Below are 17,113 nucleotides of genomic sequence, written 5' to 3'. Positions count from 1 at the left end.
AATGTAAAAAAGCAACTCCCAGAAAGTGTGTTTTGTAAATCCGATGAACCACCTGTTACTTAGATTTACTTGTTTAATTATTCAATAATTGTTGTGCTTTTACTACCACTTGGCTGCAATTGAGATGAAAACTAGGCAAGACTATTGATGAAATAATTTTCAATAACCAAGTAGTTATTTGGTGACTTTAAGGACATCAATGGTACAAAAGGGGGCATCGCCCCAGCTTTGTATAGATGTGACTTGCAAGACAAGTCCTTGCGCTAAATGCCTTAGTTGTTGAGACAGGCATTACATACAGATACGTAAATGTATTTTGGACTTCGACTAGACCAAAGGAATTACCGTTATACAAGAAGCAACAGCTAGAGAAAAGCCAGGGAGCACGATTGCAGTTTCAGTTTTTAATCGTCAAGTTACAAACAAGGTTTAGTCAAACAGACCAAAGCCCATGTCATCATCAGACTCCTCTGATTCTTCCTTCTTCTCTTCCTTCTTCTCCTCTTTCTCAGCTGTAACAAGACAGATATGGTAAATCATACTGCATGCCAGTTTCACAAAATATTTCAGGACCAGATGGGACAGCTGTTAAAAACCCCAATTCACTCTGCTAGTCTACATGAATCAAAGAAACAGACAAATCCTTCCTTTTGTTTTTTTATACTCTTACCTAGAAGTGGTTTATGAAACTTCTCGGTAGACCTTAAATGGGAGTGAAAATGGTTTGCGTACTTTGAAATCCTCCCGTGTCCAAGTCAAGTCAAATAGCAGTTTGTAGCTGGAATTATCCCAACTGCCCCAGCAATGTCTTTAAGAGACTGGGCCACAACAAGGTCTCATTCTCTAGGAATTTCTGAAGCCAGTGAATGATGCGTTACTGACCTGGGGCACTGGTAGCCGGAGCTGCTCCAGCAGGGGCAGCACCAGCAGGGGCGGCTCCTCCTCCAGCACCAACATTGCAGATCAGGCTGCCGATGTCCACGCTGGCCAGGGCCTAAGACACGAGACACAGCGGAGACTCAGACCACTACTTACTACTCATTACAGCAAGGCAGTGTCTGTTTGTCAGAGTCGACACTTTGAGCATCCTGAATATTTAACATCCCTAACACATGTAACTGGAAATAGTTGGTCCCATCAGACGAGTAGAAAAATGACTGAATAACCTTAGAGCAGACACATTTGACTAGTATTAGTATTGACTAGTATTAATCTGTCAACAGTGTCTGCATCAACATTAAAAGGCAGTCGCTGTTCTATTCATCCAATGCGACTATTTACAGTACCATGTGTTAAGGATGTTAAATATTCAGAAGGCTCACACTTAACCCTACAATCAGATAAGAGATAACCCCACAGTTATTAAAGTGATTTGACTTCAGGACAAACAAAAACAAGCATTCCAATCTATATATATATATAGCTTGTTTTCCCACTTCTGCTCAAATGCCAATTGTGCTGCAGTATCACACGAAACAACTACTCAAACCAAAATTAAGAGTGTGGAACAGTGGAGCTTACACTAAACACACACTATAAAAATTCAGTGTGCAACTGTGGAGCTTAAATTCCCTTCTGCTAAAGCCAACCATAAACTATACAGATTTTTATTGAAAACTGTTAAGATGGAAGAAGTTGTAAGCATCTAAACATTAGTCCTCCATTGTGAGGGGGCCATTCCAGTTTCATTAGACAACCACTTTTCATGGGGACTTAATTAGGCAACTTTCTTGTATAACCTAAAAGCACAGCACAGAGAAAATAAAGTTTTACATTATGTATTCCATCCAGTGTTTTAAAGGCATGTGAACACCACCTTGCATGCTGGATGAAGTCACACTCCTGTGTTTTTGATAAGTCGCTTGTATTAAAGGTAAGGCAGGATGAAGTCTCACTTCTCGAAAGTCTGAGTTTAATTATGAAACTGTAATCACTTCACTGTGTTATGTTGTGAATCATAGCCATGTTCTAAAACAGAGACAGCAAATGCTTATAGTAAAAGTTTACTGGTACCTTAAAATTAAGGACCATACAAGAACAATATATACTGTAGCTGATTAGAAGCCTTCTTTGTTGTTCTCCAAGTTGCTGCAGTGACATACTATAACGAGTTACTGTACACGAGATACTGTTTTAGCAGACATTTCATTAAGTAAACATTTGAATGGTTTTGGTATTCAAAGTATAAATGCAAAACTGTGCAACATCTTTTTGTGAACGTGCAAAAAAAAAATTAAAACGTGAAAAATGCCAATTGAAAAACCGTAGCAAATCCACCAAATTTAATACCAGCCATATTTTCCAGTATATATTAACAAATGTTTCTGCCGCCACCTCCAGACACTAGTTTGTAGATGGTGCTGTGCATCTGACTGGTGCCTTTTATTAAGCCTGCATGTTCTTGGATGAAGTTGGCTGCTACCTGGTAATGCATCTTGTTTATCAGCTCACTGCATGGTGTGCACGATAGGAAGCGTTGGTCACAATAGCTAAACTGCAATTTGCAGTGTTAAGATCATTTTGCTCATATTACAATGGATCAGACATCAAGTACCACAGACAAGATGAAGGGGGTGCAGCCCAAAAAGTTTGAGAACGGCTGCTTTAGCAGATTCTTTTATCCAAAGAGAGGTGGAGACTAGGGGTGAACTGTGCATTAACCACTGCTGCTTTTACCCAAAGAGAGGTGGAGACCAGGAGTGAACTGTGCATTAACCACTGCTGCTTTTACCCAAAGAGAGGTGGAGACTAGGGGATGAACTGTGCATTAACCACTGCTGCTTTTACCCAAAGAGAGGTGGAGACTAGGGATGAACTGTGCATTAACCACTGCTGCTTTTACCCAAAGAGAGGTGGAGACTAGGAGTGAACTGTGCATTACAAATGAGGGGAGGCCATTCAGCCCATCGTGCTCGTTTGGTTGTTAGTAGCTTACTGATCCCAGAATCTTATCAAGCAGCTTCCTGAAGGATCCCAGGGTGTCGCTTCAACAACATTACTGGAGAGGTGACCCACATTAACCACTGCTGGACAGTACCACAGCTTGTCAATGAATCTATTCACTGTTCCTTTGATTGATAATTTATTGAAATTACTTTGAGTATTATGTAATACACTGGATTTAAACCTCAAATATATTCTAACAAAGGATATGGCACTGAAAATAAAAACTGTTCATAGGATACACACTTATTTATATAGACATAGCAAAAAAATGATTGTACTTCAGTTAATCATGCTTCAAGAGCAAGCTGAAGCTTCCAAACATGCTGGTTAAACAAACAGAAATAAAACCCTATCCACATGCATTGATTTATTGCAGTATGCGAGCCTAGGAGCTTACCTTCGCAAACAGCCCGGGCCAGAAGGGCTCAACCGACACTCCAGCAGCCTTGATGAGGGCATTGATCTTGTCCTCCTGCAGGGAAAGAGAAACATTCAACACTTTATACAATACAGGCTCCCATACTCGACACAATGGAATGGTACTTGAGAGCAAGCGCTAATCACTTACTGCATTCTGTAACACTACATCCAGCTCATAACGCAAAATAATAAAAAACGAATAAAATGTTAATTATATTTCTACATTACACACACACACATAATCCAAACAGACAAAACGTGCATTCAAGTTCGCCATAGTTTAACACGGTGTTTATATTAAAACGCAACAGGGCATGTTGCTGCAGGTACTGGTGAGGGCAGGTAACTGTCAAAGAGCCGGCGGCAATCACACGTGTCTAGTGTTGACAGCACTTTACTGTGCATCTCCACACTAGGCAGTCTGAAGTTCCTGCTGTAGGTAACCGTTTCATTGGTTTTGTAATGTCTCGTCCATGTTTGTGCATCGGTGTTCGTTCACTCCTTAGGAAACACTGTCGACTACAATTCCTGGCCCAGGAAATACGAGGTCTGTAAAAATCTCTATTTGATAGCGGTGCCTCGTTCCTTCCAATAATAATAATAATAATAATAATAATAATAATAATAATAATAATAATAATACACAGGTATAACAGTTAAATGGATTTCTAGATTGACTGAGTACTTTTTTTTTTAGCCTCGGAGATGCACACGGGCTGTATATCAGACCCTAGCTCAAGTACAGCACAGATATTAAAAACATTTCCTCAAGCACGCTTCAATACATGTCGTGGGGCGGCTGTGTTTATACACGCACGGTACTAGGCTGAAGCAGTTTCCCGGATCGCCATGTTAGCTGTCATCCCTTATCTTTCTCTCAGAAGAGACTTACTGTGACGGTGACTTCGTCGTCGTGGAGGATGAGAGCGGAGTAAATACAGGCGAGTTCAGACACAGAGGCCATATTTCGAAGAGGTTTTGTATATTTAGTAGCTGGATGCCTAAAATCGAGAGTGCTAGTCGCCGGATTCAAAGGCCTTAGCTTCAGATGAAGGACCAAACACTTAGACACACGCACCACGCTTCGAGGAAAGAGGAAGCGGATAGGCGGGGTTATCCCTTTTATACGAATTGAAAAAGTCATTCACGCTCCCGGCCGTGTTCCTGAAGAGACGCGCCAATGAAGGGGCGAGGGCGTGGTTTCAACTGAGGGACCGCCTCTGATCGGAGACAAGACAGGCTAGGGGGGCTCTGATTGGGCGTGGAGTTCTCAAGCAGCGAGACGGTTGCCGAGTCCGCTTATAATAAGCAGGGTTGGGCTTGTTTGTATTGAGAGGCGCTTTAATTTTTTTATTTATAATAGGTGACTTCTGCAGTTAAAAATGGTTACAGGAGTGGTTTTGGTGATTGACTGGTATCAATGTATAGTCACGTCATTAGAAAAAATATGGAATTTGTATAATCACCTGTAATGGGTTGGGCTTGGTTTGGGTTTGTAAACTTTTTTTTTTTTTTCTCGTGAGACTTGCACTGTTGCCAGATTGGGCGGGCTCACGCCCAATTGGGCTTGTTTTTTTGTTTTGTACGTGAAAAATGGCTCTGGGCGGGTGCTATTTTTTGGGCTAGTTTTGGGCATTTGTGCGGGTATTACGTTTGGATATATTTTAAATAGTTTTAAAATTGTAATATATTTTTAAGCAAAACACTAAGCTATATGATACACAACCCTTAGTGTTCACATCACTGTTGCTAAGCATTGTAACACTAACACGCATCAACATCTGTCATGTGACCTATATCCCATTAATACTCTGGGCTACAAACATAGCAAACAAGAATTAGATCTCAATGGTTTTATTTGTTTAAAGAAAGGGAATTGTTGATTGATTCGTATCAGCGTTACTCCCCAATTAAAATAAAAGGCTAAAAGTGAGTGCCCCCCTCGTCACATTGTAAGATACGCAAACAATACTATTGAATAACAGTTAGTTTTTACAGGAAGCACTAATTGGTATACTTTCAAATTAGCAGCAAGTTCCACAAACTCACCAGAGTGTCATCAATCAATAATAAACAAACACAGGCCTACCACTGACCTGATCTTTAGGCGTGATTTCTAGTTTTCTAAGTTCCAGTAGTGTAGTTGATATTTATTACAATGGGGAACAACATCAGAGGTGAGGCGAGAGAGTAGACGACATTTAACAAGACAGGTTGTTGTTCATTTTACTTCAGAATCAAATAAGTTGGATTGTTATGGTGACATTGTGTTATTTATTTTCTCTAGGAAAATAGTCTAATAGATAGATAGGTAAATATATCATATAGAGATATATATATATATAAATATATATATATATATATATATATATATATATATATATTATATATATATATATATATCTAGTTTTCGATATTATATTCGATATGTTGGGACCCACACAGCGTAAATACCTATCGCTTTTATTATACTCGGGGCCGCAGTCAGGAATTTTGGGGCACTGGACAAGTTCCATGACTAGGGCCCCCCTCTCAATTCAGCTAGCGCACATTGACAGATTTACCCTGTAAACAGCCTTCTAATTTTATCGTGTAAACTGCCTTCTCATTTTATTATGTAAACGGCCTTCTCATTTTATGTATTTTAACAAAACCTCACTGTCACCCATGAACACATACATATATTCATCTTGATCCACATACAGTAAACCTATTTGAATAATTACTTTCTAAACTATTTACATATACACACTCATGTGTTTTTATATGTACTTATTCCCCTACGATTAAAAGCCCATGTCAAAGAAGCAAAAACAGTTCACGTTATTCTTATGCAGATAGAAGCAGAGTTATAGATAGTGGCTTAACTGCTTGCTTCAGCCAACACCTCATATTCTAAAAACAGAATGCACAAACCTCGATGTCAATATTTTGGGCATTTTGTTAACATACCACAAAAAATGTCTTGTCGGAATAATAATAATAATAATAATAATAATAATAATAATAATATAATAATAATAATAATAATAATAATAAACTACTCCTCTCTGTATGTTTGAAAACATCCTTGATGATTGAAAGTTTACTTTGAAAGCTTTCTCCCTCAGCAATAGTCACAGGCAGTGTGCAAAAGATCGTAATGTAATGGCGATGCATATTTTCCCAAAAAACAGTTTGCAGTTTAATTTTGTAGATTGCATTCTGTAGGTCGACTACCTTTCTCTTTGTGAAAGCGCCTTGTTCTCTTTATTCACATCACTTACATAATACTCTAATATAGGGTTCTTGCTTCTCAGCTTCGATTCGCTTTTCTCTCTCCTTTCTCTCTTTTGCTTTCATAAACTGGATTTATGATGATATATTTTTAATCATCAGCCTACAATAGTAATTTTTCTGAACTGAACACGAGCATAATACATACCAAGAATCCGTTTGCTACGGAATAACGCGGAATTTCAACGCTTCAATGAGAGGTTTTAGTTTAACACTTGGGGCGCAGCAAAAAAACATGCAAGGCTTTTTTGTTTGTTTGTTTGATAACCAAATCAATACACTTAACAATCTATATATCATCATCAACACAGGCAATGTGGTTTCAAATTTACCTGAACATACGTGTTCAATGAAACTGCAGAGGTCACGGGTGAACGAGGCGCATTGTCACATTCATGCTGAAACGTAGCTGCAGTTTAGATCAGTATCCAGTGCGTTGTTACGACTGAACGAGCTGCTTAAATAGGCAGAAAACGATACGAAAAAATCACCCTTAAGATCGGGTCAAGGAGATTGGCAATAGCCATTCAGATTACAAAGACTAACTCTGCTGTAGTTATTGCCTCTGCTATGGTTATTGCCTCTGCTATAGTTATTGCCTCTGCTGTGGTTATTGCCTCTGCTATAGTTATTGCCTCTGCTATAGTTATTGCCTCTGCTATGGTTATTGCCTCTGCTATGGTTATTGCCTCTGCTATGGTTATTGCCTCTGCTGTGGTTATTGCCTCTGCTATAGTTATTGCCTCTGCTATGGTTATTTGCCTCTGCTATGGTTATTGCCTCTGCTATAGTTATTGCCTCTGCTATGGTTATTGCCTCTGCTGTAGTTATTGCCTCTGCTATGGTTATTGCCTCTGCTATGGTTATTGCCTCTGCTATAGTTATTGCCTCTGCTATGGTTATTGCCTCTGCTATGGTTATTGCCTCTGCTATGGTTATTGCCTCTGCTATGGTTATTGCCTCTGCTATGGTTATTGCCTCTGCTATGGTTATTGCCTCTGCTATGGTTATTGCCTCTGCTATGGTTATTGCCTCTGCTATGGTTATTGCCTCTGCTATGGTTATTGCCTCTGCTATGGTTATTGCCTCTGCTATGGTTATTGCCTCTGCTATGGTTATTGCCTCTGCTATGGTTATTGCCTCTGCTATGGTTATTGCCTCTGCTATGGTTATTGCCTCTGCTATGGTTATTGCCTCTGCTATGGTTATTGCCTCTGCTATGGTTATTGCCTCTGCTATGGTTATTGCCTCTGCTATGGTTATTGCCTCTGCTATGGTTATTGCCTCTGCTATGGTTATTGCCTCTGCTATGGTTTTTTGCCTCTGCTATGGTTATTGCCTCTGCTATGGTTATTGCCTCTGCTGTGGTTATTGCCTCTGCTATGGTTATTGCCTCTGCTATGGTTATTGCCTCTGCTATGGTTATTGCCTCTGCTATGGTTATTGCCTCTGCTATGGTTATTGCCTCTGCTATGGTTATTGCCTCTGCTATGGTTATTGCCTCTGCTATGGTTATTGCCTCTGCTATGGTTATTGCCTCTGCTATGGTTATTGCCTCTGCTATGGTTATTGCCTCTGCTATGGTTATTGCCTCTGCTATGGTTATTGCCTCTGCTATGGTTATTGCCTCTGCTATGGTTATTGCCTCTGCTATGGTTATTGCCTCTGCTATGGTTATTGCCTCTGCTATGGTTATTGCCTCTGCTATAGTTTATTGCCTCTGCTATGGTTATTGCCTCTGCTATGGTTATTGCCTCTGCTATGGTTATTGCCTCTGCTATGGTTATTGCCTCTGCTATGGTTATTGCCTCTGCTATGGTTATTGCCTCTGCTATGGTTATTGCCTCTGCTATGGTTATTGCCTCTGCTATGGTTATTGCCTCTGCTATGGTTATTGCCTCTGCTATGGTTATTGCCTCTGCTATGGTTATTGCCTCTGCTATGGTTATTGCCTCTGCTATGGTTATTGCCTCTGCTATGGTTATTGCCTCTGCTATGGTTATTGCCTCTGCTATGGTTATTGCCTCTGCTATGGTTATTGCCTCTGCTATGGTTATTGCCTCTGCTATAGTTATTGCCTCTGCTATGGTTATTGCCTCTGCTATGGTTATTGCCTCTGCTATAGTTATTGCCTCTGCTATGGTTATTGCCTCTGCTATGGTTATTGCCTCTGCTATGGTTATTGCCTCTGCTATGGTTATTGCCTCTGCTATGGTTATTGCCTCTGCTATGGTTATTGCCTCTGCTATGGTTATTGCCTCTGCTATAGTTATTGCCTCTGCTATGGTTATTGCCTCTGCTATGGTTATTGCCTCTGCTATAGTTATTGCCTCTGCTATGGTTATTGCCTCTGCTATGGTTATTGCCTCTGCTATAGTTATTGCCTCTGCTATGGTTATTGCCTCTGCTATGGTTATTGCCTCTGCTATGGTTATTGCCTCTGCTATGGTTATTGCCTCTGCTATGGTTATTGCCTCTGCTATGGTTATTGCCTCTGCTATAGTTATTGCCTCTGCTATGGTTATTGCCTCTGCTATGGTTATTGCCTCTGCTATGGTTATTGCCTCTGCTATGGTTATTGCCTCTGCTATGGTTATTGCCTCTGCTATAGTTATTGCCTCTGCTATGGTTATTGCCTCTGCTATGGTTATTGCCTCTGCTATAGTTATTGCCTCTGCTATGGTTATTGCCTCTGCTATGGTTATTGCCTCTGCTATGGTTATTGCCTCTGCTATGGTTATTGCCTCTGCTATGGTTATTGCCTCTGCTGTAGTTATTGCCTCTGCTATGGTTATTGCCTCTGCTATGGTTATTGCCTCTGCTATAGTTATTGCCTCTGCTATGGTTATTGCCTCTGCTATGGTTATTGCCTCTGCTATGGTTATTGCCTCTGCTATGGTTATTGCCTCTGCTATGGTTATTGCCTCTGCTATGGTTATTGCCTCTGCTATGGTTATTGCCTCTGCTATGGTTATTGTCTCTGCTATGGTTATTGCCTCTGCTATAGTTATTGCCTCTGCTATGGTTATTGCCTCTGCTATGGTTATTGCCTCTGCTATGGTTATTGCCTCTGCTATGGTTATTGCCTCTGCTATGGTTATTGCCTCTGCTATGGTTATTGCCTCTGCTATGGTTATTGCCTCTGCTATGGTTATTGCCTCTGCTATGGTTATTGCCTCTGCTATGGTTATTGCCTCTGCTATGGTTATTGCCTCTGCTATGGTTATTGCCTCTGCTATGGTTATTGCCTCTGCTATGGTTATTGTCTCTGCTATGGTTATTGCCTCTGCTATAGTTATTGCCTCTGCTATGGTTATTGCCTCTGCTATGGTTATTGCCTCTGCTATGGTTATTGCCTCTGCTATGGTTATTGCCTCTGCTATGGTTATTGCCTCTGCTATGGTTATTGCCTCTGCTATGGTTATTGCCTCTGCTATGGTTATTGCCTCTGCTATGGTTATTGCCTCTGCTATGGTTATTGCCTCTGCTATGGTTATTGCCTCTGCTATGGTTATTGCCTCTGCTATGGTTATTGCCTCTGCTATGGTTATTGCCTCTGCTATGGTTATTGCCTCTGCTATGGTTATTGCCTCTGCTATGGTTATTGCCTCTGCTATGGTTATTGCCTCTGCTATGGTTATTGCCTCTGCTATGGTTATTGCCTCTGCTATGGTTATTGCCTCTGCTATGGTTATTGCCTCTGCTATGGTTATTGCCTCTGCTATGGTTATTGCCTCTGCTATGGTTATTGCCTCTGCTATGGTTATTGCCTCTGCTATGGTTATTGCCTCTGCTATGGTTATTGCCTCTGCTATGGTTATTGCCTCTGCTATGGTTATTGCCTCTGCTATGGTTATTGCCTCTGCTATGGTTATTGCCTCTGCTATGGTTATTGCCTCTGCTATGGTTATTGCCTCTGCTATGGTTATTGCCTCTGCTATGGTTATTGCCTCTGCTATAGTTATTGCCTCTGCTATGGTTATTGCCTCTGCTATGGTTATTGCCTCTGCTATAGTTATTGCCTCTGCTATGGTTATTGCCTCTGCTATGGTTATTGCCTCTGCTATGGTTATTGTCTCTGCTATGGTTATTGCCTCTGCTATGGTTATTGCCTCTGCTGTGGTTATTGCCTCTGCTGTAGTTATTGCCTCTGCTATGGTTATTGCCTCTGCTATGGCTATTGCCTCTGCTGTAGTTATTGTCTCTGCTAATGGCTTTTGCCTCTGTTAATAATAATTGCCTCTGTAAAATTTAATTGTTGGTCTGTTACTAATTGCATGGCTAGAATTGTATCCTTGTTGGTACCCCGTATCTGCAACATGCTTATGGTGATTGTGCTAATATTATTATTATTTCAAGCTTTGCATCAGCGTTGCTACATGTTTTGCCTCAGTATCACTACCATTAGTACAGTGTGGTTCAGGTGCTAATAGTTTGCACCTGAGCTTTCTCGAGTTTTATCATCATAAAGTTAATTGCACACTTACCGTGGTGGCAGTGGGGCAGTCACGGCGCTCCGTCTAGACAGCCCTGTGGGGTTTTAGGGACTATTTTTCGGATTGTGATTTAATTATTATGATCGTTATTAAATATTTTATTGTTTTAGATTTAGTAAGTTTATCCCCACACTGAGCATGACAGCTGGACGGGATCAGACAGTACACAGGCTTCCTGTCCCGGTGATTGTGGTATAGCAGGTCAAACAGCTCCACTTATATCAAGCTGCTGTTTTTATCAGTCAAGCGATTAGTTTAAACATTTTTATGGTGTTTGTGTATAAGGTGTAATAAAAAGTGTTACCAAATAACTATTGATTCTACTGTGTGTGAGTGAGTGTGTGTGAGTGAGTGTGTGTGAGTGTGTGTGAGTGTGTGTGAGTGAGTGTGTGTGAGTGAGTGAGTGTGTGTGAGTGAGTGAGTGTGTGTGTGAGTGTGTGTGTGTGAGTGTGTGTGAGTGTGTGTGAGTGAGTGTGTGTGAGTGAGTGAGTGTGTGTGAGTGAGTGAGTGTGTGTGAGTGAGTGTGTGTGAGTGTGTGTGAGTGAGTGTGTGTGTGAGTGTGTGTGAGTGAGTGTGTGTGAGTGAGTGTGTGCTGGTGCATTGTGGGTTGGAATTGTGTTGCACTGAGATCCTTTAAACACTGGTTCCTGGTATCAGGACACCCAGGACAACTGGTCACACAAGGTCGTGAACCTCTCCTTTAGCGACACAATGTGCTTCAGTTGTGGGGTTTTGCAGCTTAGAGAAATTCTCTTAATCCCTGTGTGGAAGGGTTGTGGGCAATTCACTGACACACAGGAGACAGAACTGTATTTGAAGTGCCACTCAGGTGCACTGATTTATTTTGGCCTGCATAGGGCGCTGTTGTCCGTGGCCTGAATAAAGGAAATGGGAATCAGGACCACAGGGTTACAAATGCAGGTAGACAGTCAGGTTAATGCTGTAAAAAACGTGAGCACATCACCCCCCCGTCTTGCTCAGCTGCACTGGCTACCTGTAAAGTTCAGGATTATGTTCAAATCTCTCCTGCTTACCTGCAGTGTCCTTCATCACACAGGTCCCGAGAACCTCCGCAAACTGCTGACCCGCTGTGTCCCTGCTCGCAAGCTGAGGTCCTCCGACTCTGACTTACTTGTTATCCCCAAGCAAAAGCACACCACACTTGAACAACACTCATTTAGCTTCATGGCTCCGACTCTCTGGAACTCTCTCCCAGCTTTGGTGAGTGATGCTCCCACCGTCGCTCGCGTTAAATCAATTCTCCAAACACACCTGTTCTCTTTTGCTTTCCATGCTCTTTAAGCATGATATCTGCTATTAGCTGCTGTGTTGCTGCTACTATTTCACGTATTATGTTACTATCATGTATTATGCACTTTCCTCTTTAATAATGTACTATTTCATGTATTATGCACTTTCCACTGTATGTAGTGTACTATTTCATGTATTATGCACTTTCCACTGTATGTAGTGTACTATTTCATGTATTATGCACTTTCCACTGTATGTAGTGTACTATTTCATGTATTATGCACTTTCCACTGTATGTAGTGTACTATTTCATGTATTATGCATTTCTCTGTATTTGAAGTATTATGTATTTTCTTGTATTTACTGCTTCTTGTAAAGCACTTTGTGATGGTGGTCGACTATGAAATGCGTTACATAAAGTAAAGATTGATTGATTGATAGATGTCGTGAGTCTGCATTTATACCCAGAGAAGATTCAGTTACTTCCGGATTGGGTAGAAAGTCTGTGTGCAGTGAGGAATAAAAATATTTCAGTGTTGAGGTGTCTGATGTTAAAATAGTGAAACAATATATCAAGACCTTGTTTTTCTGCAGGGATACTGTGAAGCAAAGCACCACTAAGTTAAAGCAAGTCATTGCTTTTCATATGGAAATATGTTTCATGTTGAATTGTGTTATCATATTTTTCTGTGTTTTGGAACACATCATATTATCTATAGCTATATCTATATCTATCTATCTATCTATCTATCTATCTATCTATCTATCTATCTATCTATCTATATATATATATATATATATATATATATATATATATATATATATATATATACACTACATTTTGCAGCATTCATGTACAAATATTTTAAAGGGCTTTCAAAGATTGTTAAACTAATAGAAATGATGAGTTTTGGTCTTTGTCATTAATTAGTGGCTAATGTTCACTACATGCTTGTATTTAAATGTGTTTTCTTGTGATAATATATAGGTAATACTTTTGTCTGCGACTGTATATATTATGTATATAGTGTGTATGTATTATGATAGTTTGTTTTTTAAAAGACAAGCACTGTCAGTTTCATAGATGTTTGTTTTTTTTATATTGTTTTATTTATTCAGTTTGTCTGGATTCCTATACACAGAAAGCTATGTTATCTGACTGCGGTCCTGTGACTTTTTAATACAAGGGGATACATAAAGAAAAGAAACAAATCCTTGGATTTCAAAATGTAAATAATAAAATTCGAATGCCATTTTCTACAAGAAAATACCCACAGTCGGTCATGAAGATTTATTTTTAAATAAAAGTAATTAAACATGCATTAGAGAAAAATGACCCTTTATTGTTTCCAGTTCTTTACATTATTGATTGGTTTACCATGTGCATTACCAGGTGCCTCCTTCACATGCTGTAACACATATCATTACAAAGCCAGAGCAGAGAGATACATGGTAACAATGCAGAAATCAATAGAGAAACACACCCACACAAACCATGGCACTTTCATAGTGAAAGGGGGTTATAATATCAGAATATCACACTTCAACAGGCAAGGGAAAAACCGCAGATCCTCTTCCAGGGGCAATGAAGAATAGCGCTGGGTGCTGCTGCCCTTACGCTGTGATCTTGCTGACCAGGAGAAGCAGAGCTGCTGAAGCTCCCAGAAGCAGCACATTGAGCCTGGCTGTGGTGGAGCCATTCACGTTGCACAGGTTCGTATTGCAGCACGTCACGTTGTTTTTCCCGAGCACCCCAATATCGACATTGTTGGCTATAGCATTGTTGCAGTCACTGCTTGAGGAACATTGTTTTGAGATGTAATTAATTCCAACTGCAAACAGATAAAAACAGGTTATAATTATTAAACTTCTATATGAAGAGAGTTCCTTTTATCTGCAATACAGCTGAAAAACAGCAGAGGCACAAGGAAGAGACGGACTGGCATACTGCACAACACCACCATTTATCTGTTTACAAAGTGCTGTTTAACTGATGTGTTAAAGCTTTGTGAACAGAGAGCAAGAACACAAGTATTCTATTGAACTGAGATCTGGAAACCGCCCTACAACTTGCTTGTTAATCAAGGAGTTCATTGATATTTTAGCATAGCACATTAAAACTGGCTAGATACTGAAGACAAAGGGGTGTTTCAAGGGATGTTTTGTTAAGGACTTTTTTTTAAGGCCATTTAATAACAAAATTAAGTTCATGAAACACTTTTAGAAGTTTATTCTCCCGAAAAAAAAAACAGACCTCAAAACAGTTTTGTGACTGTGCAGAGGGGTAAACGCACGTTTGCTGTTGTCTTTACTTACATGTTGTGATGACGTTGGTCATGCACCTGTCTTCAGTGGTGCAGGTCTGCACATTCTTGTTACAGTCACTATTGGACAAAGCAATAATACACTGGTAACACGACAGCGCTTCCACTGAAAAGGCAAACAGTACAGCAATTACTTTTAACTTTAATTCTCATTCGAAAGAAATACACAACAGGACAATATTGTTTTATTGTCCCATCATTTTTGTGTACCCCAGTTGTCACAGCGATTTGACCGTTTCTTGTTGTGTGAGGGATTATAATGCATATGTAACACTAGAACTTGGCTAAACTTCCACCCACAATGAGAAGTATAGTTCCCGAAACTTTGCAACAGAGGGGGTGGGATTGGGGGTTGGATCGGTATTTGTGTTTGACAGTACAGTACTTCTCACAGCAATCAATAAGCTGTGTCACTTTTGGTCCTGCCCAGTTTAGTTCTAGTTTGATAAGTTCCTTGGGTGTGTTTTTCTATTCTGAAACCAATTTGCTCATGGCAACTTTGAGAACCAAGCCCCTAGGTGTTTAAACAGCAAACGCTCTCACTACAGGATTAAGGTTAGGCGCACATTAAGATGTGTACATTCAGATATAATTTATAAATCTTAAAATATTTACCAACTTTTCAACATTTAAATGCTAAATCTTTATTTTAAAAATAAATATTATATTTATATAAATATTATATTTTGTTATTAAAAATGTATTTTGAGAATCAAGATTTAGCTGTTCGCAAATAAATCTGGATTTTGTTAACTTAAATAGTTAATTAAATCTTAAATCTCTAAACAAGAGTTAACTTTTAGCTAAATATTTAACTGGCCAGCTAAATCTGGAGTTTGTATGCAAATGAGCTCACCCTGCCTTGTGTTTTCAGGTGATTTGATTGGCTGTTGTAATACTAATCGGGAAATATACAAATTTCAGCATTACAAGAGCCAATCAAAAATATATTTATTTTTTAAATAAATATTTCGCATTTAAATGTTGAACAGTTGGTAAATATTTTAAGATTTATAAATTATATCTGAATGTACACATTTAAATATGTATTTATTTTCACAACATTTATAAATCTGGGGAAAAAAATACAAGATTTAAGTTAAATCTGAAAAAAAAGACATGTTAAAATATTAACGCTTTTTTTTTTTTTTTTTTTTTTTACACAAGGCACCCCATACTGTACTGTATTGGAATACACACACAGTACTCTACTTGAATGCACTCATTTTAAGATCAAAAGGTTCCACATGCAATCTTTGAGGTATCAATGTAAACCTGTTCAATTCCAGCTATAGTGTGTCAATTAAAAAAAAGAAAAACAGGTACAGCATGTTACAGCTAAAGCACGGTAAAGAAAGGGGAAGCCCAGACAAGCAAGGAAAAGCACAGATACAAAATAGGGAAACAGAGAGGACATGTTCATAATAATAAAGGTTGTGTCTTCTATTTTAGATTGAAACAGTATACAAGCACCATGTGGTGCCGTAGAAATGATCTTATGAAATTAAACTTACCAGCACAGCTACTAATGAAAGCAATAAAATAAAAGAAAGTGAGCACAGGCAAGCGGGTGAAGCATGGTATACAAGCACAATGTGGTGCTGTAGAAATGATCTTATTAAATTAAACTTACCAGCACAGCTACTAATGAAAGCAAGAAGCAGCAAAGCAAGAGCGGTCTTCATGGTGGAGCTGTACGAGTCGTTTTCACTCTCAATATAAGAAACTGGCTGCCTGTTCTGCCTTAAATACTGTTGAGGGCTCATTGTTCTGATTTATTAACTGTTCCACACCTGGCAATGAACACTAAGAACCAGGAACACCACAGTCCATTTCCCTTTCTCATGCTTTAGACTGGTTTGACTGCTAACCCTTTATCATGCTTTAGACTGGTTTGGCTGCTAACCCTTTATCATGCTTTAGACTGGTTTGGCTGCTAACCCTTTATCATGCTTTAGACTCGTTTTGGCTGCTTACCCTTTCTTGTGCTTTAGACTCGTTTTGGCTGCTTATCCTTTCTTGTGCTTTAGACTCGTTTTGGCTGCTAACCCTTTCTCATGCTTTAGACTCGTTTTGGCTGCTTACCCTTTCTTGTGCTTTAGACTCGTTTTGGCTGCTTATCCTTGTGCTTTAGACTCGTTTTGGCTGCTAACCCTTTCTCATGCTTTAGACTGGTTTGACTGCTAACCCTTTCTCATGCTTTAGACTCGTTTTGGCTGCTTATCCTTTCTCATGCTTTAGACTCATTTTGACTGCTTATCCTTTATCATGCTTTAGACTCGTTTTGGCTGCTTACCCTTTCTCCTGCTTTAGACTCGTTTTGGCTGCTTATCCTTTATCATGCTTTAGACTCGTTTTGGCTGCTTACCCTTTCTCCTGCTTTAGACTCGTTTTGGCTGC

General features: G+C 39.6%; 2 protein-coding genes across 2 annotated transcripts; both read right to left on the bottom strand.

Annotated features, from left to right (window-relative positions):
* Nucleotides 1-389: 389 nt before the first annotated feature.
* On the bottom strand, nucleotides 390-4,472 carry LOC121313705 (60S acidic ribosomal protein P1-like). The gene is made up of 4 exons (XM_041246507.1): nucleotides 4,259-4,472; nucleotides 3,344-3,418; nucleotides 883-994; nucleotides 390-512 (listed from the first exon to the last, which is right to left on the bottom strand). Exons 1-4 carry the CDS (start codon nucleotides 4,328-4,330, stop codon nucleotides 430-432), a joined length of 342 nt encoding a protein of 113 aa, XP_041102441.1. The 5' UTR covers nucleotides 4,331-4,472; the 3' UTR covers nucleotides 390-429.
* Nucleotides 4,473-13,666: 9,194 nt separating this feature from the next.
* LOC121313704 (prostate stem cell antigen-like) lies at nucleotides 13,667-16,621 on the bottom strand. The gene is made up of 3 exons (XM_041246506.1): nucleotides 16,347-16,621; nucleotides 14,706-14,819; nucleotides 13,667-14,221 (listed from the first exon to the last, which is right to left on the bottom strand). Exons 1-3 carry the CDS (start codon nucleotides 16,477-16,479, stop codon nucleotides 14,004-14,006), a joined length of 465 nt encoding a protein of 154 aa, XP_041102440.1. The 5' UTR covers nucleotides 16,480-16,621; the 3' UTR covers nucleotides 13,667-14,003.
* Between the last annotated feature and the right edge of the window lie 492 nt (nucleotides 16,622-17,113).

The sequence above is a fragment of the Polyodon spathula genome, chromosome 3 (assembly GCF_017654505.1).
Source record: "Polyodon spathula isolate WHYD16114869_AA chromosome 3, ASM1765450v1, whole genome shotgun sequence".
Classification (NCBI taxonomy): domain Eukaryota; kingdom Metazoa; phylum Chordata; class Actinopteri; order Acipenseriformes; family Polyodontidae; genus Polyodon; species Polyodon spathula.
This window is presented reverse-complemented; position numbering and strand designations above follow the sequence as displayed.